The 26,780-nt window shown below is 46.8% G+C and overlaps 1 protein-coding gene across 1 annotated transcript; it reads right to left on the bottom strand.

Annotated features, from left to right (window-relative positions):
• Positions 1 to 62: 62 nt before the first annotated feature.
• PPT1 (palmitoyl-protein thioesterase 1) lies at positions 63 to 25,724 on the bottom strand. The gene is made up of 9 exons (XM_046001357.1): positions 25,592 to 25,724; positions 21,779 to 21,888; positions 21,429 to 21,556; positions 21,028 to 21,098; positions 17,547 to 17,649; positions 5,270 to 5,360; positions 4,333 to 4,431; positions 3,044 to 3,115; positions 63 to 1,564 (listed from the first exon to the last, which is right to left on the bottom strand). Exons 1-9 carry the CDS (start codon positions 25,713 to 25,715, stop codon positions 1,442 to 1,444), a joined length of 921 nt encoding a protein of 306 aa, XP_045857313.1. The 5' UTR covers positions 25,716 to 25,724; the 3' UTR covers positions 63 to 1,441.
• Between the last annotated feature and the right edge of the window lie 1,056 nt (positions 25,725 to 26,780).

The following is a 26,780-nucleotide window of genomic DNA, read 5'->3' as shown; positions in this document are numbered from 1 at the left end:
TGAGCTAGCCAGGCGCCCTGAGAGGTATGTAAGAGTATTGAGAAGGAAAAGGACACCAAGGATAAGAAACTAGTCTTTATTTTAGACAGTATCATAAAATTTTTTTCACATTCCCCCAACTTGCTACCCTTAATCCTCATCTTCTAGTTGAGAAATAAGGCTTGAGAGAGGGGAAAGAAAAATCATAAAGCCTAAACTTAGCAGCACTAACAAGGTGCTTCCCTCTGCACAGCTGTCGTCCCTCACATGGGCATTCTGCACAATAGTCTTCCAGGAAGTGTTGATAGGTTTTCTCAAGGTGGAGTAGTGGGCGGCCAAGATGTCCATGCTCACATAGTATGGGAAAACAGTAGCTAAAGGTTAGGGTTGGTTTTTTTTATCGTAACAGGAGTTCTCAGACCTTAGTATTCTGAGTTGATCTCAGGAGATCAGGAGAAAAGGGGTATGCAGTATTCCTCAAGCTTTCTGAGCAAATAATCCTTTTTTTTAAAATACATCAGAAATAGTTTTGAGTGTACTGTAAATAGTTTTTGAGATGGGGAATTAGCCTGATCTCTTTCCATTCTTCCACTGTCTACTAACACCAGCAGCAAGCACAGTGACTAGAATGTAGACCACTGGCCACATGGAAAAAGGGACAGGTTAGTCAAGGATGGAGTGGAAGGGACCGGCTGTGTCCTCACTTATCATTTCTGCTTGTACATTGTTCAGCTGAGGTGTAGTTGACATACAGTGTTCTGTCCATTTGAACATTTGTCTTCATTCCCCCAAGTTAAGTACTCCATCCCCCACCCGCCGCCACCTTAAGCAATCCAGTTGGGTGCTACCTGATGAGACAGGAGTGCTACTGAGACAAGATGGTGGCCCAGCAGAAGATGTCAATGCTAACGCACCATAGGAGACAACATACTGAGAAAAGAGGGTAGCCTCAAGGAATTACACAGAAACACTGTCTAAACAATACTTTCACAAGCACTGGTTGGATCTCCACCAGCAAAACTGAGCAAGCATTTACGGTCCCCTCAGGCCTGGATACTGGCTGCCTCTTGGCTTGAAATGTGGCTAGGCTTTCCTGAAAAAGGTGTCTGCCCTTACATCTAATTGCTTTAGCTTCAGCCTCTTCTGGGCACAGTTCTGACGCTGATCAGCAGCAGACTGTTGCCTAAGACAGCCTGACCACACTGAGGGATTGTAAAATAATCTCCATGCATGGTTATTAACTAATTAAACTTGCATTCAACACCATATGCTGATAGGAGGAGGCAAAGGATAAGATTCGAATCTTAGATCATTCTGAGCAGGGCGTGTTAGGTGATAAGCAGAGGGAAGGATTAGTTGCAAGCTGGATGTGAGCTCAGGCTTAGGCATGAAGGGAACGCTCTCCTACTGGTGTATAGAAGCGCTAGGGGCTCCCTGAGCTCTGGGGCAGACTACAAGGGTTTCACTCCAGGAAGGGTATGATGTGAGCATAAAACCATTCTTGAGACAGTTGAAGATGGTCCCCTTCCACAGCCAGGAACACGAGCTGTCCTGCATTGTCCATTTCCTTTAGCCCCAGGCGGTCCTACAGACAGAAAGACCATAATTAAGAGGCTTCACGAAAAATTAACAGTTGTAAAGAAAGAGAATGTTCATTTGAGATAGGTGCTCAAAAGTGTAGTCTTTTCCTGGAGTAGCAAAATTTAGGTGTTAACACTGTTGAAAATGCCAAAAAGGATACCTCCCTGTTTTCTTCCTGAGCATTCAAAACAGATATAATTGAGATTGTTGTCTACAGAGTTCTATATTCGGCTTTCTGAAAGTTTCCTAGAGCTTCTGGAGGACCACCTGTGTGGGTGGACAGGCCACAGACAAAACTGCCTCAAAATGTCAGTCAAGTGAGACTGAGCCAAAAACAAAAGAAGCTAAAAACATATCTAACCCTTCAAGATCACACCTCACTTTTCATATCCTGGCACTACCCGCAGTGGCACAGAACAAACAAGGCTGGGAGGACGAGCAGCTGACAGAGCCGGAGTGTTGCTTCTGCTGTAGCTACCATCAGTTTGACTCGGACGAGATTTGACTCGGACGAGAGGGAAGTTCTTAGTTGTAATTTCCAAAACTCAACAGACCTGAGCTTCCCTTTCCTTTGAGCTCACACAAGCTGGGCCACCAAATGCCGGAGATAAGCCAAGAGAGGAGACAACTGGCCCGTGAAATTACTCAGGAGGATTCTAGTAGAAGGCAAGTGGCCCACATAGCACTTGTGCCTTTTGGGAGGGTCCAGTTCCAATATCCGTTCCCTGGAGTGTGGAAGGCCCCAGAACTAGAGGTAGTGAAATGGTGCGACCTCTGCTGGAGAAACAGGGCCTACCGCGCTCCCCCCCAGGCCCCTGCAGGAGGAGCTCCCCTCACCAGTGCTCTAATTTAAAAACAGGACTTCACGGGTACCTGGGTGGCTCAGTGGGTTAAGCCGCTGCCTTCGACTCAGGTCATGATCTCAGGGTCCTGGGATCGAGTCCCGCATTGGGCTCTCTGCTCAGCGGGGAGCCTGCTTCCCTCTCTCTCTCTCTGCCTGCCTCTCTGCCTACTTGTGATCTCTCTCTGTCAAATAAATAAATAAAATCTTTTAAAAAAATTAAAAAAAAAAAAAAACAAAACAGGACTTCACATCTGTTCATGTTTTAAAGTTAACACCTCTCCTACGTGTTCACGATGCATGGGGGCTTCTTGGCTTTGCAGTCTGCATGTCAGCAAAGGAAGCCAGTTCTAAACCTTTTCATCAGCAGGCAGAAACTGGAGATGAGGTGATCTTTGTACGTACAGAAAGCCGTGAGGTCCAGGTTCTTCATCCTTCAGGATGTACACTTCTATAACCCAGCGCCCGAGACACTGGGGTCACAATCAGCACCCTCACCGGCCTGACCCCTATCAGACCAAGTCACAGGCCTCCGAGCACCCACTGCTCTGGGGCATACAGGACAGGCTCTATCACCAAAGAATCGAGCAGCTTCGGGAACCAGGAGCTGAAAAAGACAGCACCTCTCTCCTCTCTGGTTACCTGTGTGTACAGACTGGTCTCCTGCAAGGGGATGGTTTCCTTGGCTTGGCCACTCCTGTAAAACCCGAACCACTGCAGGAGAGGAGGGCGAACGAAGATCAGACACAACAGCACATATTGTCAAGTTAAGACTACCAACAAACAACATCACAAAGCTGTAGCAAAGAGTAAAAACAGAGTGTGTCTTGAGTCATCTCTTTTTAAGGGTAGATCCTCAGGGATGAGTCAAGCTTTCCAAAGCGCTTTCCAATTCCGCAGAATTCCTGTTTCCTACAGTGACTGAGCACCTACGCTGTGAAAATCCTTGTGCTAAATCTGACATTGAAGATAAATACATATGTGGTCCCTGTTTTCTATAACTCTAGTCTGGTGAGGCACAGAAACAACTGTTTAGCACAGGGATCAGCCAACTTTTCTGTAAAGGCCAGATACAAAATAGCTTAGGCTTTAAGGGCCACATGAATGTAACTACCCAATGCTGCCATTCTAAACAAAAGCAGCCACACACAATATATAAAAAATGAATATGGCTTTCAAACAGGTACAAAATGAATATGGCTCTATTTCAATGAAATTTCACTTATGAACCTTGAAATTTGAATTCATATAACTTTTGTCATCAGATATTCTTTTGGTTTCTTTCTAACCATTAAAAAATGGTTCACGGGGCCTGCAAAAGCAGATGGTGGGCTGATCAGGCTGGCTAGTCCCTGGTGGCCTGACATAACGTGTTGATTTTGCAAAAGAGGGAGCAAAGTCCTCTTGGACTAGGGATGACATCCTGGATGGAAGAAGTGATGTTTGAGCTTGTCAGGTGGAGAAGCCCAGGGAAGGACACTTTAGAGTCTGAAAAGCATGAACAAAAGCACTAAGAGTAAAAACACATGCCAAGTCTGGTGCATTTCAAGACTTCATCCTAGAGTATATGTATGACGTGGGACACGAAGGAAGATTAAGTTGGAAAGGTAGGTCAAGGCGGACCTTGAAGGCCAAGCTCAGGGATTTACAGATTTTGGGCTGATGGTTTGGGTCACAGGTCTCCTGGATAATGTGGTAAAAGTTATAGACCCTTCCTCAGACAATGCCACTACATAATTTTGCAACAATTTCAGGTGTTGGGTGTTATAGCCCCAAGTGTCCCATTTGTAGACCTCAAGCAAAGAAGCCCTGCTCTACACAGAAGGTGGTGGAAGGGACTGAAGGTTTCTCCCCAGCAGGCGGCTGTATTTTAATGCCATTTACTCCTTTGGTCTCCCGGTGTGGTGTGGCCTGCCGGCACAGCCTCTCACCTCAGAGTCCACAGGGTCCACAATGGAATCATTGAGAAATTTGACCATCACAAACTTCTTCAAGGCCATCAGGTTCTTCTTGTAGGACTCATTGACACTCTGGAGGAAAGCCAGTAGTAGTTCAGGGGCAATACCGTCAGATTCCAGCAGGGATGTTAAAGCCTTCCAGTGCTCTGGCCTCCCCAACCCTGGGCCACCGTATTTCCTCCCCAGGATAATGGGTTGGTTTTCCAGCTTCCAGCCCAGAATATACCTTGTAAGCCTTTTCTTACCATCCTATCTGACTGGCAATGCCCCCACCAACCATAGTCTGTCACTGCACTCCACAGGCATCCATCACATAGGTTAAAGGTGACCACCCAGAGAGAGCCAAGGCAAAATGAGAAACCACATATTCTGAGTGGTTCTGCTATAACACTTCCGTTTCTTCTGCACCAACCCTCAAGTTTTGTTTTAAAAAACAAAACAAAACAAAACAAAAACCCTCCAGATGGGCCTGATACAAATTGAGTCACTGAGTTTGCCAGAATCTGAAAAACCAAACCAAGCTCATGCCTGGGACATATTCGGTCCCCTCTGTCATCTCTCTTCTAAGTAAATCTCACTTCTGAGAAAATCTGACTCCCAAGGGACCCACTAGGAAGGCTGCCCTCTGTAAGACAGCCACTGTGACGTTCCACTTAAGCCAGCCAGCAACCTACTGAGCTTACCCTGCTTCTTCAACGCAAGGCAAGGAAAAGGACCTACGGGAAGAAAGCCAAATGAATTTCAGCCTTCCTAAAAGGACACTCATAAGCACTGCCTTCCCAAAACAGAACTTCTGTTCCCCAGGGTGCGTGTCCAGGATATTCTGGGTAAACGGTCACAGCTCATCAGCATGTGGTGCCCCCAAAGCAACATGAACGCACAGCAACAGCAGCCTGGGATGGGGGCTTACCCTCTCCTGATTAATATCTGCCAAGAAGATGCTGTGGTTGCGGTACATGTCCTCCTTGATGGGGTCATGCCAGTATTCTGCTTGTACCAGGCTGCAGGAAGAAGAAGAAGGAATGAATGAAGGTGACCAAGCTACGTGGCAGTCAGCACGCCAGGGGCACGCTCCTGTGCATAGCACATTGTGCACTAAGAGACTTCAAAAGGACAAAAAATCAAGAGCCGCCACGTCCCCGGCCTTGACCTTAAATAGGGCAGACAAGACTTCTACTTACGACACAGTTCGTTAAGAACACACCCGAGGCATGAGAGTGCTATGCGGCACAGTACAGAGTCCCACAGATCTGGGAAAAGGACTCATCGGTATCTGTTTCCTCAGGGCCTTGAGCCCTCCTTATCACAGTTCTGCCTCCGGGTCACTGTGGCCCATGCTGTCCCCGCCCAAAGTCCCCCCTGCTTCCCCCTCCGCTGCTTCTAATTCATCTGCAAGACTCAGCTCAGCTATCACCACCTCCGCATCCAGCCATCCCTCTTTTCACCCATCTGGCCGTCCTCAGGCTCGGAGGGCGGTCTACCCCTTCAATCCCAGAGCATTTCTCCTATTGTTGAATGAGGACACTAGTTTTCAGGATTCTGGAATGTCATAGATTTTTAAGGACAAAAGGCAGGGATCTGGCGTTTATACTATTATTTCAGACTATTTCAGAAGCAGGTGTTCACATGCTTCTACTTTCTCCCCAGTCTCTCTGCTCCCCCTATCCTCCCCTCCCTTCCCTCGGGGGCCCTTCCCCATCCACACTGAGCGCCTCCACAGTTCCCAAGTCCTCCCAGCTGGCGCCTCCACAGTTCTGAGTAGCTCCTGCAACCACACAGCCGCGTTTCCACTAAGAGAAAGCGGACCGGCTGGCGGAAGACCTCTGGGGGAAGGAGGAGTCAGAACACGGGTGGGACTCTCTAGCCCAGGCTGGCAGGGGAGAGAACAAACGTTTATACAACAGGCGCTCCCCAGCCTGAGTGGAAGAGCTGCCCTCAGGTGGTGGTCCAGAAAGCTCCACTCAGCAGGGCAGGATGGCATAAAGGCCCAGAGGAACCAGCTACAGTAGAGAGGTCAGAGCTCCTCACATCCAGGGCAGGTGCACCCGAGGTCAAAAGAGGCCACCGCTCTGGCTCTCTGCTCAGCAGGGAGCCTGCTTCCTCCTCTCTCTCTCTGCCTACCTCTCTGCCTACTTGTGATCTCTCTCTGCCAAATAAATAAAAAAAAAATCTAAAAAAAAAAAAAAAGAGGCCGTGGTCAGCCTGCTGGCGGTCACAGGAACATTCGATCATCTGTTTATAAATGTATTTGAAAGATTTCAGCATTTAGTTTCACTGATTTTGTCAAAATGTGATGAACTCTGACCATTTATAAAATACTGACATTGCCACTGGTCTTGGGCTTGAGTTCTAGCCCTGCTGTCGCTCACTGGGGGCAAGCTGGCTCCCTGGTTCTCCCCCCCACCGGGACGACAAGATCCTTGAGTAGCGACACGCAGGCACAGGGCAGATGCTTAGCAGGAAGGCTCCGCGAGTGGAAGGGCCCGGTGCAGGATGCCAGACAGGCTCTGAAAGAAGTGGCTGGCACTGAGAGAGGGGAGGGGTTGTGAGATGTGAGCAGAAGGGAAGGCAGTATGGCTAGGAGAACAAGGGAAGAAGCTTCGGGAGTGAGTGGGTGGTCAACAGTGTCAAACGCTCAGAAGTGGTGAGCACGGGGCGCACACACGGTCACGCAGGTGGCCAACCAAAGTTTCTTCAAAAAATGTTCAGCGAATAAACACAAAGGTCTTTGGATCTTGCCCGACCAGGTTCTGGTGACCCAGAGTTACAGCAGGGAGCCCAACGGCCGAAAACGAAAGCAATAGTCCTAGGGCAACTTTCTGTGTGAAAAGTGCTTCAGAAGGGGCAACAGGAAGAAAGGAAAGGCATTTTGTTTTGTGAGAAGCCTGGTGCACACGGGGCACCTATGGGGAAGGACCTGCGGGTGAGCAGAAGCTGGGAGTGTCGGGGAGCCAGACAGAGAAGAAGAAACATGGGTCTGCACTGTTCTCGTCTGGTCACCAGGGCAGGGCCCATTTCAGAAGTTAAGTAACGCTCTCAAAACTGCTCAGTCGTGGGCTCCTGGGTAGCTCAGTGGGTTAAGCATCTGCCTTTGGCTCATCAGGATCCCAGAGTCCTGGGATCCAGCCCCTCAAAGGGCTCCCTACCCTGCAGGGTGTCTCCTCCCTCTCCCTCCTCTGCTTCCCCTGCTTGTGCACGGCTCTTGCGCTCACGCGCTCTCTCTCTGACAAATAAATCAATAAATCTTTAGAAAAATAAAAACAACTACCCAGCCGTGTCAACAGTGACTCAGCCAGTAAAGCATCCCTTAATGCCTGGTTTCGGCTCAGGTCGTGATCTCAGGATTGTGGGCTTGAGACCCACATGGGGCTCCATGGGCAGTCTGCTTGGGATTCTCCCTCTGCCCCTCCCCCTGTTTGCTTGTGTGCACGCACCCTAAATAAATAAATACATAAATAAAAGCTTAAAAAAAAAGAGACACAGTTGTAGACAAGGTAAGACAGGAGCCTAAATTTGCCCAAGTCCACACACTTTCCAATGCGGCCCGTTCAAGAGGCAATCAGCTCCCCAGAAACCGCAGCCTTTACCCCTGAGGCCTGCTGCAGCCCCCGTGGCTTAGACAGCACATACTGGGCCTATTCTAAGCACTTTACACACATTAGCCTATTTAATCCTGAAAAGAATTCCATCAGGAAGGCACTATTATTAGCCTCCTGTTTACAAATGCGGCAACCATGCCCAGAGTGATTAAGTAGCTTGTCGTTGGTCACTCTGCTGGGAGTGAATAGAGCCTGAATGGCCAAGCCAGGCCCAGGGGCCCTGCTCTCAACCACCACATGTACCGCACCCCCCACGCCCCGCCTCTGTGGACCGCGGGGCGCCCACAGCACCAGCTTCACAACATGCAGCCCTAGGCTAGAGTCACGGGCACTCGCCTCTCAGAGCTGGATTCTTTCCAAGGTTGTTGGGAAAATTAGGTATCAACCGTAAAGCTCACTCAGGTGTCCTTTCATGGCACAAATTCTGCAGAAGTTACCGCTGTCGGGCCCGTCACCACTCTATTCTGTCCCTCCCGGCCCTCACTACAAACCCAGCCGCTGCTGGTACCATCTGTACGGGGAGATGCTGTTCCAAGTCCTGGCGGGACAGGAACAGCAGCCTGACGGGGAGGAAAGGAAATGCAGAAGCACAGGTGTCGAGGCGATGGCCAAACCCTAAGCCATTCTAACCTAAATCCCAACATGATTTTTGGTGGAATCTGACAAACTAATTCTAAACTCCACATGAAACAATAAAAGTCCAAGACCAGCCCAGACCTGAAGCAGAGCCTCCCAGAAGTTGCATAGTAACTAAAGCAGCGTGCGCGAGGCAGGGAGACAAATACGTGAATGGAAGCAGCCCGGAAACGGACTCAAGCAGTGAAAACCCCAGGGAGATGAAAAACATGAGAATCAAAACAAAACTTGAAAAAAAAAATTAGAAGAAAATACGGGATCAGAGAATAGCTTTGTGCTTCAGTCCTGAGGACTGACGACGTGGTCTGAATCCAAATTGGAAGCTGCCGAACCTGCTGCTGTTTGGGAAGTACCTAGTACCCCAAAACCATACACTTAAAAATGACTGAAATGGCAAATTCTGTTTTACACACACACACACACACACACACACACACACACACACGTTTTACTGCAACTTAAAAAAAAATATGCCCAAACCAATGAATTATACACACTAAATGACAGAACTGTATGGTATGTGAATTCGATCTCAATAAAACTGCCCCCCAAAAATCTGCTAAAAGATACGCCACAGGCTGGGAGAAGTAAAGTGTAACACACCTAGCAAAGAAAGGCTTAATAATCCTAATACAGGGGCACCTGGGTGGCTCAGTCGTTAAGCGTCTGCCTTTAGCTCGGGTCATGAGCCCAGGGTCCTGGGATTGAGCCCCGCATCAGGCTCTCTGCTCAGCAGGGAGCCTGCTTCCTCCTCCTCTCTCTCTGTCTGCCTCTCTGCCTACTTGTGATCTCTGTCTGTCAAATAAAATAATTAAAATCTTTTTTTAAAAAATCTAAAAAATAATCCCAACACAGATGCGTGTGTGTGTGATGCTTACACACCAGTAAGAAAAAGACAGAGCGTCCAACAGAAAAACAGGCAAAGACTAGAAGAGGCAATGAATAGGCAACTCACAGAAAAGAGAGACCTGAGCGGCCAACAAACACGAACAGATGTTTGAGCTGCCTAACGGGAGGCACAGATGGGAAAGCGAAACCGTCCCACACACATGTGACTGGCAGACTCGCAACAGACACAGGATCCCAATTAAGTAAGACTGGAGAAAATGGGAACGCTCACACTCTGGTGGTGGGAACAGAAATTGGTACAACCACCTCGGTGACAGCGAGGTGAGTCTAAGATGCACGCGCTCATCATTGTAGTCTGAGCAGCTAACAGGACGGAGTGTCTCCGAAGCACTGTTCTAAGTACTGTATCTACATCTGTACCTCATTGAACACTCTCTACAGCTCATAAGGTAGAACTTCTGCCCTCGTTTACAGATGACGAAACTAAGGCAGAGAGGTTAAGGAGCATTCCCCAAATTACCCGATAAATAACTGAGAGTCCACATGTGCATTCTACTAGTACGTAAGTTCTTGTTCAGGGGTTGCTAGGTGACAGAAAATACACAGACTGATCTCCAACCCGGTTCCTGGCACAGAGCTCCTAAGACCCTTGTAAATTCCTAAGTGGTAAGAGCACTACGAGCATCTTTTTTTTTTTTTTTTAAGATTTTATTTATTTATTTGACAGACAGAGATCACAAGTAGGCAGAGAGAGAGGGGTTGGGGAAGCAGGCTCCCCACTGAGCAGAGAGCCTGATGGGGGACTTGATCCCAGGACCCTGAGATTATGACCTGAGCCAAAGGCAAAGGCTTGACTCATGAGCCACCCAGGTGCCCTAGGAGCATCTTTTGTTCTACTGAGGTGGCTCTGGGTGGGCTCCTGGTTGGGGCTGGTCACCAAGCCTCCCTCTGAAGCTTGGAATTTTCAGCCCTGCTCCCCATTCTCCAGAGGGGGGAGGGGGTGGCTGAAAATGGAGTAACTGATCATGCTTATGGGAGGAAGCCTCCATAAAATCCCGATAGTAGGGGTTCAGAAAGCTTCCAGGTTGGCAAACACACCCACACCCAGCTCCCACGCTCAGGACCCTCCCAGACTTTGTCAATCTATCTCTTCATCTGGCTGTTCATCTGTGTTTTTTTTTTTTTTTTTTAAGATTTCATGTATTTGACAGAGAGAGCACAAGCAGCGAAAACAGCAGAAGGAGCGGGAGAAGCACTCTCTCCCCACTGAGCACAGGACATAGCCTGAGGCAGGGCTCGATCCCAGGACCCTGACACCATGACCTGAGCTGAAGGTAGACAACTGAATGAACCACCCAGGCGCCCCTCATCTGCGTTCTTTATCATACCCTTTAATAAAGTGGTAAACATGTTTCCTTGAGTTCTGTGAGCCACCCTAGCAAATTAATCACACCTGAGGAGAGGAACCTTCACTTTGTAGTCACGTGGGACAGAAGTTGTGGGTAACCTGGGGACCTACTACTGGCAATGGGCACGTGTGTGTGTGTGTGTGTGTGTGAGTGTGTCTCGGTGGGGCAGGCTTGTGGCAGTGAGCTCTTAATCTGTGGGATCTGACGTTATATCCAGGTGGGCAGTGTCAGAACTGAGTTAAATTGTAGGAACCCAGCTGGTGTCCCAGAGAATTCCTTGGTGTGGGGAAAACCTCCACACATGTGGTGACCGGAAGTGGTGTCCCGTGTGAGTAGAGTAGTAGCGTAAATGTAGAGGAGACTTTTCACAGCAACACAGGCTGGGCTTTTCAACACAAGGACGATCCCTCAAAGTTGTCTGTCATCACGAGAAATTAGAAATGCCGAAATGTCTGCAGTATGGACATCAATACACAGTGGCGTAGTCACAGAATCCAGAAGGCCAGGTTGTCGTTAAGAGGAATGAACCAGATGTGTAACAACGTGTTATTAAATGCGATACTGATGAAAAACTCAGTTGCAGAATGAAGTGCACAAGATATCCATTACATAATATTTTTACAAAATAAGGCTACATACTGATGGAGGATATATATGTATATAAATAGACGATTTTTCTTTTTTTGGAGGACAGAAAGGATCTATTACTCTCATTTCTTGCCAGTGGTTGTCACTATGAAGGGAGGGCAGGGAATGGAACCGGGTAGAGATATGTAGAAGAACTCAGTATTACCTGAAATGTTTCAGTTCTTAAAACATCTGATGCAAATATGACAAAATATTAATTTTAGGTCTTAGATGACACTACTCTCTCTACTTTTTTGAACAGTGGAAAAGTGCCTAAGTAGATACCTCAGTATTTCCAGAAGGGGAGTGGCGAGTTGAGGGCGAAGGTGTGGGGAAAGCGGGACACCTGGGGATGAGCGTGCTGTGAGAGCCACTGGGGGGCACAGGCCCCCTGCAAGTGCTGGGCATGCAGGGCTGAGGGCCGCAGACCAAGGGCAGGGCCACCTGGGAGAGCAGAACTGGCACAGGGGAAGGGAGGCCAAGGCCAGGGCGACACTGCTGTATTCACTGCGGTGGGGATGGGCTCAGTGAGTAGGATAGCAAGGAGGAAACTGGAGGAAGAAGAAATCCAGGAAGAGCTACCAGTATCTCCACGCGGAACTAGAGGGCGGATTTCACACCCACGAGGTAAGAGAGAACTGTCACACTCACCGTTCCTCACGGTTGCCCCCACCGAGCCAGGAGCTGGCGCTGGAAAGTCCCTCCTCACTGGTTTCCCAGGGAACTACATCAAATTTGCTTTAAGGTTGAATGATCTGAACAGTGCCGAAGACACCTCCTGGGGTCTCTGCCTAAATCAAAATCAACTCTCCCTTGTCTGGAAACTGCAACCTTCCTGGGTCCACCTTCTGACTACAGGGGTGGGTATGGTCGGTACCATGTGATCTCACTTTTCTGGCCGCAGCCAGTGATGGAGATCTGACCTGAGCTGGGACATGGTCCCTTCCCCAAAAATCTGGACTGGGACCAAGAGATTCCAGCCTCTCCTGAGATAATATCCTAAAGAGATACAATGAAAAACTTGGAAGCTGAGGGTGTCTGGGTGGCTCTGTCAGCGGAGTGACGGTCTCCCAGGTCATGATCTTGGGGGGTCAGGGGACTGAGCCCTAAGGTGGGCTCCGTGCTCAGAAGGGAGTCTGCTTGACATGCTCTCTCTCTCTCCTGCCCCTCCCCTGCTCCTGCAGGCACTCTCTCTCTCTCCAAAATAAATAAATCTTAAAAAACAAGCAAACAAAAAGTTTGGAAGCTGGGCAAGGCTACCTTTCACCACATGGGTGGCCAGAGAGGTCAGTGTTCATGCCTACAGAGGCAACAGCAACGCCAGTGGGAGAGGCAGACCCAGCTCTCGGTGGCTCCCATTTCTGGATTCTAGTCCCTCTGAAACTCTGGGTACCAAAAGACTATGAACTTCTTTAAAAATGCACTTTGGTCTGATGTGATTATTTTCCTACATCCAGAATCCTCCCTGATACAAAGGGCAGCCTAGCACCACACTACCAGAAGAACGTGATCTCCCTCTGTGCCTGTCCACCCTCCCCGCCCCCTTCCCACCTCTACTGGGCCTGCCTTTTTTTTTTTTAAATATTTTATTTATTTATTAGAGAGAGTGAGTGAGCACAAGCAGGGGGAGGGGCAGAGCTCCCTGCTGAGCAGGACACCCGATGTGGGGCTCGATCCCAGGACCCTGGGATGATGACCTGAGCCGAAGGCAGATGCTTAACCCACTGAGCCACCCAAGTGCTCCATATTTGCCTTTTTAAATCTCATACTGCCCATCTGCTAAGATGAGGTATACACAGAAATACAAAGAAACTTTAAAAAGAAAAAGCAACTCCATAAAATTAGGAAAGTATCGATCTGTATTTGAGCCACTGAGAGCTCAGAAAGCATTTCCGAGGGAAACCCCGTTATAAATGCTGGGCTGTATCCTGGCTCGCCAGTCTCACTGAGCTACATTTTGGAACGTACCTCAGGTCATTCCACTTCTCTCCATCTCACTGTGGCCACCCGAGTGTCCACGCTACCGCTGCCTCTTACCGAGACACTGAGACAGCCCCCTGCTTTTCCTCTACCTGCTTTCCAGTCCACTCTCCACAAAGCAGTGGAGACCATCCAAACACATGAGTCAGGCCATATTTGCTTTAAACCTCCCAATAGCTTCTCTTGATGTTTAGAAGGAAACTCAAATGGCCGATGTGATCTTCCCGTTCTTGCGGGTGTCACCCCTGCCAACTCTTTGTGCCTCCTGCTCCCTTGGCCGGATGGCTCTTTCCTCAGCTCCTCCCATCCTCCTCCTCATCCTTCGAGCCCAGCTTAAATTCCTCTTCTCCGAAGGCCATTCTGTCCGGAGCAGGCACCGCCTCCACGCCTCTCCACCACGGCATCCTGCTTACTTCCGCCACAGCCTTAGCACCATTAGAGGTGATCCAGCACCTCTGTTTGCTTGGAGCTCCCCCGTTCCCCACCAGAACTTTCCTTCATGGGAACAGGGTCGCTGTCTTATTCTCCGCTCTGTCTGCCAGACCTACCACAGGGCCTGGCAAACTGCAGGGCGATGTTTGATGAAATGATGAATGAAATACTTTATGACTGCAACCGAAAGGAGAAAACAAAACCATGGCAATGCTTATAAATGAAACAGGCAGCTCAAGGTGAATAAATATTTTAAACATGGCACACTAGCGGTAACGGCCCCGAGCTGCCCACTTAGTACAAGCTGAAGGCCCTGAGCTGAATCTCCATGTGGGAAAGTACTGACAGGGGAGGCTCCCAGACACACCAGGCCGCGCAGCAGACGGGCAATCTTTTCTTTTTTTTTTTTTTTTGGTGTGTCTGAAGAGGCCTTTATTTTCCCTTCACAAGTGGTTGTACTTAAAGGTTCTGCACAGAATTCTAGGATGGAAATCACTTTTCCTCAGAAAACTTCTAGAAGGCGGTGCTGCTTACAGGAGTACATGGTCCTTGGAATGGACTCTGGGGGCAGCCTCCCCAGAGCCCGCTCTTTCTCCTTGTGCTCTGAGAGGTCATAGGAGGGTACCCGTGTGAAGCTTTTTTTCATCCCTTGCCCTGACCACTTAGTGAGCCCTATCAATCTGGAAATTCATGTCCTGTCATTCCGAGAAATTTTCTTATATTACTTCTTTGGTAATTTCAATCCACCCTTTCTCCTCTGGGCTCTTTTTGGAACTCCTATCAGGCAGATCCTGGACTTACTAAATGGCTCCCTTAATTTTATCAGTTTTCTCCTTTTCCTTTTTTTTTTAAAAACCTCTTTTGAGTTTTGTTCTCATTTCTAAGAGACTTCCTCAAGTTTATAGTCCTATATCGCTCTCACATTTATTTTGGTTGTCTCATTTTTAATCGCCAGTTCTCTCTTACGCTCTGATTCTTCTCTGGTGCCATGGAGGTAACTGCTCATCTCTAAAGATAATAATTCCAGGCTTCTTTTTTTCTTTTCTTTTTTTTTTTTTTAAATATTTTATTTATTTATTTGACAGAGAGAGACCACAAGTAGACAGAGAGGCAGGCAGAGAGAGAGAGAGGGAAGCAAGCTCCCCGCCGAGCAGAGAGCCCGACGCGGGACTTGATCCCAGGACCCCGAGACCACGACCCGAGCCGAAGGCAGCGGCCCAACCCACTGAGCCACTCTTTTTTTTTTTTTTTTAAAGATTTTATTTATTTATTTGACAGACAGAGATCACAAGTAGGCAGAGAGGCAGGATGGAGAGGGGGGGAAGCAGGCTCCCCGCAGAGCAGAGAGCCTGATGCGGGGCTCGATCCCAGGACCCTGAGATCATGACCTGAGCCGAAGGCAGAGGCTTTAACCCACTGAGCCACCCAGGTCCCCCCCCCCGCCCCGCCACTTTTTTTCTTTTTAAAGATTTTCTTTGGCTCCTTGAATTGTCATCGTTTCCTTCCAAGTTGCTTTTTACTTTTTATTGGTTTCGGTCTGTATTTCATACTAGAAGCTTTCCTCATATGTTTGGCTGGTGGTCCTAGGCTCAGGGTTCATGCTGAAACGAGACACTACAAACTGACTGGAGCCTTCTCGTGCGACAACAGAGCTTACTTCCTGATGGCTTCACCTCACAGTAGTCGAGAGGAATCCCGATTTCTTGAAGGACTCAAAAACCTCAATCTGTGGATCTTTTCTCTGGGGCCAGTTAGGTTTTCCAGAGACGGGTCTGCTGAACATCAGCCTAGCAGGTTATAAGCCTAGTGGCTATCATTCTGGGAGCTAAGTGGAAGGAAAGGGGAGTGGGAGGGCCCGGGTTTTCAGTGGGGTGTCTCATCACTATCCTTCACTTATTACCTCAGAGTCTTGTACTTCTCTAGTTAAATTGCTCCAGAGAATAAATTTTGCTTCTCTTGTCACAGTGGGGGAGGAGCAGTCACTTGGAAGTGCATTTACGGGAACTGGGAGTTTGATCATTCCTTATATAGAAATGATCTTTTTTTCCCCCCCAACAAAAAGTCCTGCTTTTAGCTCCATGCACCGATCCCCACCTTTCAAAGGATCTTATGCATCGAATTCCTGACCCTCTGTGGAGCTATAAAAAGTAAATCTGCTCCCTTCTTGTCAGGGCATCCTTCTACAGACGTAAAGGTTTCAGCTTTTTCGGCTCTGCTGAAACAGGTATCACTCCTTCATCTGCTTTCTTTCAAAGACACAGTGATGTCTTTTTTTTTGGTCTCCTCTCTCCTCTCCTGTTCTCTTGGCCCTTGTGGGTTTTCTCACTTTCTATTCTTTTGCTATTGGGTTACTATACAGTTTAAGGAGGAAGTGAAAAAACACATCCGTCTGCCACTTTTAATCAGTACTTATACTGTCTCCTCCCCATGACTGCTCGTTTCTAGTCACTAACAATTCTCATTGCCATGGGTTGTGCTTGGCTCACAAAAGAAACACAAAGAGATAAAAGGATGATTTTTTCTGAAGCATCTGGGCAAGAGTTAGAAGAATACTGAGTAAAGAATAAAGAACAATGGGGGCGCCTGGGTGGCTCAGTCAGTTAAGCGTCTGCCTTCTGCTCAGATCATGATCTCTGAGCCCTACACTGGGGTGTCCCTGTTGGACAGGGAGTCTGCTTCTCCCTCTCCCTCTGTGCTCTCTCTCGCTCTCAAATAAATAAATGAAAACTTAAAAAAAAAAAAAGTATCTTAGTTTCTTTCACTGACCATTAGGTGGCACTACTGACCTGGCACAGCTCTGTAGCTCTGCGTGTGGCCAAGGTGTAGGAAAGGAAGAGCGAGTTAGGGACAGGTTGTTTCCACATGCAGAGTCCCTGGCAGGGCTGAACCTTGGAAAATGGCTTCAAGGAAGTGTTGTACTGAAGAACTGTTATTACACAAGAATGATAAGCTTGGAAAACCTGTAGGATAGCTGCTGTTGTCATACTAGTTGATCCCAAATCTAGTTATCATCTAGAGTACTCCAGGGGCACCTGGGTGGCTCAGCGGTTAAGCATCTGCCTTCAGGGGGTGCCTGGGTGGCTCAGTGGGTTAAAGCCTCTGCCTTCGGCTCAGGTCATGATCCCAGGGTACTGTGATTGAGCCCTGACACGGGCTCTCTGCTCAGCAGGGAGCCTGCTTCCCTCCCCTCCCCCCCCGCCTCTCTGCCTACTTGTGATCTCTGTCAAATAAATAAATAAAATCTTAAAAAAAAAAAAAAAAAGCATCTGCCTTCAGCTCAGGTCATGATCCTAAGGTCCTGGGATCCAGCCCTGAGTTGGGCTCCCTGCTCAGCAGACAATCTGCTTCTCCTTCTCCCTCTGCCCCTCCCCCTGCTCACGCTCTCTCATGCACGTGCTTTCTCTCTTTTCTCTGGGATAAATAAATAAAATCTTAAAAAAAGAAAACAAAAACCCTTCGTTTTTAAAATTTAATATTAGAGCGGTTTTAGGCTTATAATATAACCAAGCAGACAGCACAGAGATACTTAAGAAAAGCCTCTCACGTGCATACCCCTGGCCACTTCTGGAATTTCTGCTGTCAAAGTCATTTCAAAGTCAGCATGATATTTTCACACAGTGACAGCTCCACATCCTTTCCAGCCAACCATACGTACCGTTCCTGAATAGCTTTGTTGTAAGCCCCAGCATTCAGCGTTTTCCTGATCAGGTCACAGATGTGAGAGCTCTCCCCTGGGCACCGAGGGAGTCCATAAACACCTACAGCAGCAGAACACAAAGATCCATTCCTTCAAGAGCTGTGCCCTGAACACCTACTATGTGCAAGGCACGGTGAGGAAGACAACGAATCAGAGCTAGCCTCTGATCTCATTCATCTATTCCTCAAGAAAATAACGTATTGAGAATTCATACCATAGCCAGCTGGCGCTCCTATTTGAGTTTTCTGCCTAAGGGCCTTGGCACCAGCTCTTCCTGGTAGATGTGCTCCTCTCACTGCCTCAGTGGTCGGGCTCATTTCCGCTCTCAGGTCTTAGCTTGGGGAAGTCACATCTGACAACCCTAACTCAAGTAGCCCCCACTCCCTCCCCCCCTCCCCCAGTTATACCTTTCCATCTTCATCAGCCTCAGCAATAACATTTTCAGCGGTACCAGGCATAGTTTTGAGCATATATTGGCAGTAATTCATTCAATCCTCACAACCAACATGTGGGGCAGAAATTATTATTCACCCCATATTATGGAAAAGAAACTTCAAAACGGAGAGGTTAAATACTTGGTCCCAGGTTGGACAATAAGTGTAGAGCTAGGGTATGAACACAGGTAGTTTGGCTCCAGAACCCATATCTTTCCTTTTCTTTTTCTTTTCTATTTTTCTTTTTATTTTTTTTAAAAGATTTTGTTTATTTATTTGTCAGAGAGAGAGAAGGAGAGCATAAGCAGGAGGAGTGGCAGGCAGAGAGAGAAACAGGTACACTGCTGAGCAAGGAACCCCATGCAGGACTTGGTTGCAGGACCCTGAGATCATGACCTGAGCTGGAGGCAGCTGCTCAACTGACTAAGCCACCCAGGCGCCCCTTATTTATTTATTTTTTTAAAAGTAGGCCCCAGGGGCACCTGGGTGGCTCAATGGGTTAAAGCCTCTGCTTTTGGCTCAGGTCATGGTCCCAGGGTTCTGGGATCGAGCCCCGCATCGGGCTCTCTGCTCAGCAGGGAGCTTGCTTCCCTCCCTCTCTGCCTGCCTCTCTGCCTACTTGTGATCTCTGTCTGTCAAATAAATAAAATCTTTAAAACATAATAATAATAAATAAAAGTAGGCTCTGCCCTCAGCATGGAGCCCAATGTGGGGCTTCAACTCATGACCTTGAGATTATGACCTGAGTGAGATGAAGAGTCAGATGCTCAACAGACTGAGCCACCCAGGCGCCCCCAGAGCCCACATCTTTTTTTTTTTTTTTTTTCAGAGCCCACATCTTTAACCACTAATCTGTCCTTCAAGTATTATCCTGGGGCGCCTGGGTGGCTTAGTCATTAAGTGTCTGCCTTCGGCTCAGGTCATGATCCCGGGGTCCTGATATTGAGCCCCACATCAGGCTCCCTGCTTGGCAGGAAGTCTCCCTCTCTTGGTCCCCCTGCTTTTGTTCCCTCTCTCACTGTGTCTCTCTGTCCGTCAAATAAATAAATAAAATCTTAAAAAAGAAAAGCACTATCCTATTTCTCTCCTTCTGGTTTTCTTTTAAAGTAGGTTCCACGCCCAGCATGGAGTCCAATACAGGGCTCAAACTCATGGTCCTGAAATGAAGATCTGAGCTGAGATCGAGAGACAGACACTTAACCAACTGAGCCACCCAGTGCCCCATATCCTATCTTTTTTATGATCATAGTTCTCACTATCTGTATTTATTTATTTACTTGCTTCATTGTCTATTTCTTACCCCCCACACTAGAATGGAAGTTTCCTGAAGACAGGGACCTTGTCTGTCTTATTTATAGATTTTCATACATATCTGTTGACTGAATGATAAAGGTGTTTTTACCAACTCGCATTTGAATATTACTTGTGTTTTTAAAAAGTACTTTGGAGGCGCCTGGGTGGTTCAGAGGGTTAAGCCTCTGCCTTCGGCTCAGGTCAGGATCTCAGGGTCCTGGGATCGAGCCCCACATCGGGCTCCCTGCTCAGCAGGGAGCCTACTTCCCCCTTTCTCTCTGCCTGCTTGTGATCTCTCTCTCTCTCTCTCTCTGTCAAATAAATAAATAAAATCTTTTAAAAAAAATAAAAAGTACTTTGGGGGGCACCTGTCAGTTTGTGGCTCAGTGAGTTAAGAGTCTTCAGCTCAGGTCATGACTGCAAGGTCCTGGGATCGAGCCCTGTGTTGGGCTCCCCGCTCAGCAGGGTATCTATTTCCTCCCTCTCCCTCTCCCCCTCCACCCACTTGTGCTCTCTTTCTCTCTCTCAAATAAATAAATAAAATCTTAAACAAACAAAAGAAGTACTTTTCTACTTACTATCTCACTTCATCCTCTGAAAAATTCCTACAAGAAGGGCAAGACCTTCTTTCAGTTTCCCTCATCTGTGAAAGGGATCTAAGTACCAAATTACTTGCCCATCATCAACAGTTAACTGGGTGAATTCCTGATTATAAGGAGAATCCTTCTGCCTCTACACTATGCCACCTGATAGCTATATCCATGAGAACAGAGATGACACTCTATCCCAAAGACACATCCTTCCCCAAAAGTATGTAATTCTGCCTAAACAGAAAACCTGTTGTTTTTCAAAGGATTTATTTTCTACTGTTAACTTTATAGACAAAAAATCTCAGATGTTATTATTTGCCTGAGTCTAAATTCAGTAAGACATCACCAATGTCAGAAAACAAGAAAAGCAGGGCACTTGGATGGCTTAGTCAGTTAAGAATCTGCTCTCAGGGGCTGCCTGGATGGCTCAGTGGGTTAAAGCCTCTGCCTTCAGCTCCGGTCATGATCCCAGAGTCCTGGGATCGAGCCCCACATCAGGCTCTCTGCTCAGCAGGGAGCCTGCTTCCTCCTCTCTCTCTCTGCCTGCCCCTCTGCCTGCTTGTGATCTCTATCTGTCAAATAAATAAATAAAATCTTTAAAAAAAAAAAAAGAATCTGCTCTCAGGAAAAAAAGAAGAATCTGCTCTCAGCTCAGGTCATGATCTCAGGATCCTGGGATCAAGCCCCACATGGGGGCTCTCTGCTCAACAGGGAGTCTGCTTCTGCCTTTCCCTCTGCCCCTCCCCCCACTTGTGTGCATGTGCTCTCTCTCACTCTCAAATAAATAAAATCTTTAAAAAAAGAAAGGAAAGACTGTTGGTCCTTACTGACTCCTCAGTCACCACCTGCCATGTGGCTGCAACCACCTCGCCTCCAGGAAATCATGTCATTTAAACTGGAGAGAAGCAGTTGGCAACCTGATTCACCTGTGTTCTTGGCTTCTAGAATCCCAAGTCTCTTCCTATTTCTTTAATTCTGGCTACTTTATTATAAGCTGGAAGAACGGGACTTTCCAAGGATGGCTGACTTCTTGTACAAATAGAGCTGCTGGAATGTTTTAAAATCAAGTGGTCACATGGATTGGAACAGAGAAAAAAAAGGAGGCAAAGAGGCCAAAGTTACCTTGATGTTGTCCCCCAATCGAGATCAGATTGATCATGGGAGGTGATGGACATCTCTGAGCCACTGCCCTCCTGGGGTAAAAAAAAAGGATTATCAGCTGTAACAGTCGGATAAAAATATATCTTTAACCTCCAAATTCCCAGATTACGCTACTTCATCCTCTGTGATTCCCCAAAGCCATGGAGTGTCAGGATTTCCCCCAGTATGGTCAAATACAAATCTTTATTCTTTCACAGAAAATAAATTAAGTTTCATAAAGCTTTTCACATGGAGATAATTTAGAATACCTTTCCTTCCAAGAGAGATGAAATGCACAAAAGAATTAGAGGAGTGGATCTACCCGAATATAAGAAAAAGATCAATTCCATGTAAATAGTACGATCGAACAGAAAGGAGCTTACAGAAATTGACCTCCTTGGGAGAATCCCATTGCGTTGTAGCCTTGCTGCAATTTAGGATCCTTAGCAAGAATCTCACACACTGTAGTTACTTGGGAATTGACATTCAAGAAGAAGCTGTTCTCCACATCCTGAAAGAGGAGCCACAGAGAAAAGTCAGAATGAAAACCACCAATGGCATCTACCCTAAGAGGCCGAACGGATTCAGGTTGGAAGCCTCACATAAGCCACTCAAGTGTTCAAGTATCATTGTATGATCTGCTGCTAAAAATACAAGGCAAAGCATTTTAATAGTACATTCTACGAAATCAGTCAGCAAACCTTCAGAGGAACACAGCTGTGAAGGGCCTTACCTCCATCAGCGTCTTCCCAATTTCTAAGGATAAGACATAAATTCCGGGTATTTTCTTCTCCACCATTTTTTTAATAGCACCCATGCTTAAGGGATTACAACAGCTGTCTCCTAGACAACAAAGACGATGGGAGATACTCGTGAGCCAACACATCACACATTTTTTTTTCAAAGTTCTACACTTCAAAGGGCATTACTAAGAATGTGAAACATACAGAATGGGAGAAAATATTTGCCTGATAAGGGTTTAATGCCCAAGACATACAAAGAACTCTTACAACTCAAAAAGAAGTTAATCTAATTAAAACATGGAAAAAGGACTTGAACAGACTTATCTCCAAAGAACACAAGCACATGAAAACATGCTCAACATCACTGGTCATTAAGGAAATGCATATCAAAACTATAATGAGATACCACTTCATACTTAATAGGATGGCTTTAATAAAAAAATTTAATTAAAAGATGGAAAGTAACAGTTTTAGCAAGGACGTGGAGAAATAGGAACCCTTGTATTGCTGGTGGGAGTGTGATATGAGGCAGCCACTGTGAAAATTTCGTAGTTCCTCAAAAAGTCAAACCTAACAATTACCACATGACCCAGCAGTTCCACTTCTAGATTTCTACCCAACAGAAATTAAAACGTGCCCACACAGAAACGTGTACATCAATGTTCATAGCAGCATTATTCATAATAGTTAAAGGGTGGAAATGACCCAAATGTCCATCAATGGATGAGTGGGTAAACCAGCTGTGGTATATACACATAGCGGAATATTATTCAGCCAGAAAAAAGAATGAAGTGCTGACATGTTGCAATGTGGATGAACCTAAAAACCATTACTGTATGTGAAATAAGCTAAACACAAAAGGTCACATAATACATGATTACCTATGTATATACATATATCCAGAATAGGCAAATCTATACAGACAGAACGCAGATTGGACATTTCCAGGGCGTGCTGGGAGCGTGGAACAGTCTGATTACTTAAGGGATACTGGTGTTTTGTAGAGTAATGAAAAAGCTTTGAAATTAGAGAGAAGTGGTAGTCGTACAACATAGTGAACCCACTAAACACCACTGAATTGTATATTTTAACATGATTAATTGTAGGTTACATTTGTTTCACTCCAATTTTTTAAAAAATTGCTTGGCTCATGATTATCAAATAATAACAAACTTCAAAAGCCCATTGAATATAATTGGGACACGAAATTCACAACTGAAAATAAGCAGAGATGCTTATTATGCTCCCTTATCATCTGGAACATTTGGGAATAATAGATTCAAAGCACTTAGGAGCCAGACTGGAGGGCTGGGGAAAGGCAAAGAAAGAACCTAGGACACGAAATTTGAGGAGGTACTCACTCACAGGTTTGTGCAAGGGCCGACTCTAAGCTTCTACAAACTAGAGAGTGAATGCCTTCTTTTTATTTACTTATTTATTTATTTATTTTTATTAACATATAATGTATTATTAGCCCCAGGGGTACAGGTCTGTGAATCGCCAGGTTTACACTTCACAGCACTCACCACAGTACATACCTTCCCCAATGCCCATAACCCAACCACCCTCTCCCTACCCCCAACCCCTGGCAACCCTCAGTTTGTTTTGTGAAATTAATAGTCTCTTATGGGAGTGAATGCCTTCTTAAATTTTGCACTCTGGGGGGTCTCCCTGCTCACCCTACTCCCAGTCCTGTTTCCCGTTTCCAGGAACCAAAACTAAAAACCAGAAGCAGAGTGACCAGCCACTCACCCGGAGAAATAAGCAGAGGTCATTCCCCATTTGGAGCTGAATCATCAGGTTTCTAACCTGAGAGGAAGCTTAAGAATTCATTTTTAGGGGAAAAGCTAAGGCTTAGAGTATTTTCTATTTCTCTCATAACTTCTTTTAAATCTCCTGCGATAGCCCCAGAGCCCAGCACAGAGCGCTGAAAAAACTGTATTTGCCAGCTCTAATTGCTCTTTGAACACCTTTCTTTAACTCAATCCAATAAGGCTGTCACCCTCATCATGTTCCCCAAACTGCCTTGGTTAAGGTCATTAGTGATCTTCAAATTGTTAAATGCAATAACCCGCTCTCAGTTGCCCTGCTGATAAAATTCCATACATTGCTCCCTTCTTCTTGAAACATTTTCACTGGACTTCCTGGACACTGCACTCTTCTGACATTCCTCCACCATCACTGTCTCCTCAACTGATTCCCCCTCATCTCCTCAACCTCCAAATGTTGGTAGTGTCTCAGGGCTCCATCTTGAGAACTCTCTCCTCCTGTGGACACGCATGCCCATGATCCTGCCCAGTTTCATGGCTTTAAATGCCAACCATACTCAGAAGTCTCCCAACTTAAATCTCCCATTCGTATCTCTGTCCTATACTCTGCACTCCAAATGCTTCTACATCTCCTGAATGTCTAATGAGCATCTCAAATCTAGTAAGTCCAAAAGCAGACTCTTCATCTTCTCCCCACCGCAAATTTGCTGGTCCTACGGGCTTCCTCATTTTGGTAGAACGACAACTTCTTCCTTCTACTGGTCCAGTCCCAAACCCATAGAATCATCCTTGACTCTTTTCTTTCTCTCTCATCCTGAATCTAACCTGTTAACAGATACCATTGGTTTTGCCTTCAGAAGATACCCAAACTTTGCCCACTTCTCGGCATCTCCTGGTACTATCCTATTTCATGCCACCTGCCATCTCTTGTTTAAATGGTTGCAGTAGCTTCCTAACTTGTGTTCCTCCAAACATCTATAATCCCCTACAATCTATTCTTTTTGGGTTTTTTAAAGTAGGCTCCATGCCCAGTGTGGAGTCCAACACAGGACTTGAACTCACAACCCTGAGATATAATATACAGCAATTAGAGCGGTCCTTTTAAAATGTAAGTCATATCATGTCACTCATGTGCTCAAAACCCCCCACGGACTACCCATCTCGAATTCTAGCCAATGCCCTTAGTAGGCCCAACGTTGGCACCCTCCCAACCTAAACCCCTATTTTCTTTTCCTTGCTCACTCAGTTCCAGCCCCACTGGCCTGAATGTTGTTCCTTCAATATACCAGACACACTTCCACCTCAGGGTCTTTGCATTTACTGTTCCTTCTACCAGCTATCCACAGGGCAGCTTCCCTCATCCACTTCAGGTCTTTGTACAGATGTCATTTTCTCAGTGAATCCTTTCTTGACCTTCCTTATAAAATCGCAAGCCCCCACCTCCCATTTCTGTCCTCCTATTGCTTTCTTTTTCTCCATTGCACTTATCACCATTTTACTTAAAACGTATTATATGTGTTGCTTATTTATTTCTTTATAGTCTCTCTCTCCCCCCGGAAAGTAAGTTCCAAAAGGGCAAAGAATTTGGTCTGTTCACTGTCGTATCTGCAGCATCTAGTAGGTGCTTGATACTTACATGTTAAATGTAAAAAGGTACTGCAGGTGCCTGACAAATCTATTCAGTGTGTCAATGAATAAAAGGTTGGATGCCCCGGTCATGCAGCCACAGCCAGGACTGCCCAACCAAGTACCAGACGCTGCACCCTGACGCCACTGCCGTTGAGGATTAAACAAGAACGGCACGAAATATCCTAACGCAATGCACGGCTCTCTGTGAGCACTCACCAGAGGACAGTCCCTTCCCCCTTTCCCTTTCCAGTGCAGAGCAGCCCCCCAAATCCTCAGACATTGGGCCAGCCAAGCGCTGTGCAGCCACGGTCCTCACCCTCCACACTCGCACTTTGCAGACGCGAACCCAGGCTGGGAAAGAGAAGGAGTCGCCAAACCCTTCTGACTCTCTTTTCCCCCACTCACCCATCCCATGCCAGATCACCAGCGGCAGCGGCGCGGCCGGGTCGAGATGCCCGAGCGCCCGTGCAGCGCAGGACCCGGGCAAGAGAGCGACGGCCAAGAACCACAAGTAGCTGGGCGACGCCATCTTGACCCAATCATGTGACCGCGCTGCCCGGCCTGTACCCGGCGCCTGCTGGGGCGGACCGCCAGCTCCGCGTCTCCCGTCACCGCCAGTCAAAATGAATGTCCAGGTTTATCTGGCGCTAACTACACATCAGACATTCTCATAAGTGCTTTATACCTGGTAACGGATTTAGTCCTCCTAATAACGCTGTGTACCCTTCTCCCCATTTTATAGGTCTGGACACTGAGGCACTGAGAATTTGGGTAACGTGCAAAGTTCACAGAGATAGCAAATTGGTGGGTCCAAAGTTGTGACTGAGCTACTGCACTGTACTACCTTGGAGAGAAAAGTGCTCTGTGGAAGGAGGAAAGGAAGGAGGGATTCAGCTCACTACCAGCAATGGAAAGGGAGGGACCATTTCCAACCTGGGCTAATAATGACGGGGTGTGGTATTTGTTCTGGATGTTGAAAAATAGGATTTCAACAGGCAAAAATGAAATGCAGGCGTACTGGACTGAGCCAAGATGGAGAGGGAGAAAGGAATGGTGTGTTTTTTAAATAAATGGCAGGGCAGCCAGAGAGACAAGAACATCTGTTGGATGTGTAAACCACTGCCACTTTCTGGTTTCATTTCAGAGCTGGATGAGTGCAGGAACCTCTCATTCACCATTTCTCCCTTTTCCATCAATCCCCGCCCCCCACTACTCTTTAATCCACTTCAAGTTCTCTTGCCTGATTCAATATCTTAATCCACTTTCACCCTCTCAATTCCCCGTCCAAAGTATTTTTTCAGGAAATTTTCAAAATAGAGAATTTGGTAAGTAAATTAGGATGTATCCACTATACAATGGAGTATTATGAGATGAGTTTTATAAAGGATAAGGTAGATTATTTTTTAAGACATAGATTTATTTATTTATTTATTTATTTATTTATTCACTTAACAGAGAGAGAGAAGAGAGATCACAAGTAGGCAGAAAGGCAAGCAGAGAGAGAGGGAGAAGCAAGAAGCCCCATGCGAGGCTCAATCCCACGACCCTGAGATCACTACCTGAGCCAAAGGCAGAGGCCCAACCCACTGAGCCA

The sequence above is a fragment of the Meles meles genome, chromosome 1 (assembly GCF_922984935.1).
Source record: "Meles meles chromosome 1, mMelMel3.1 paternal haplotype, whole genome shotgun sequence".
Classification (NCBI taxonomy): domain Eukaryota; kingdom Metazoa; phylum Chordata; class Mammalia; order Carnivora; family Mustelidae; genus Meles; species Meles meles.
Note: the sequence above shows the minus strand (reverse complement) of the source record. Positions and strands in the feature narration are given on the sequence as shown.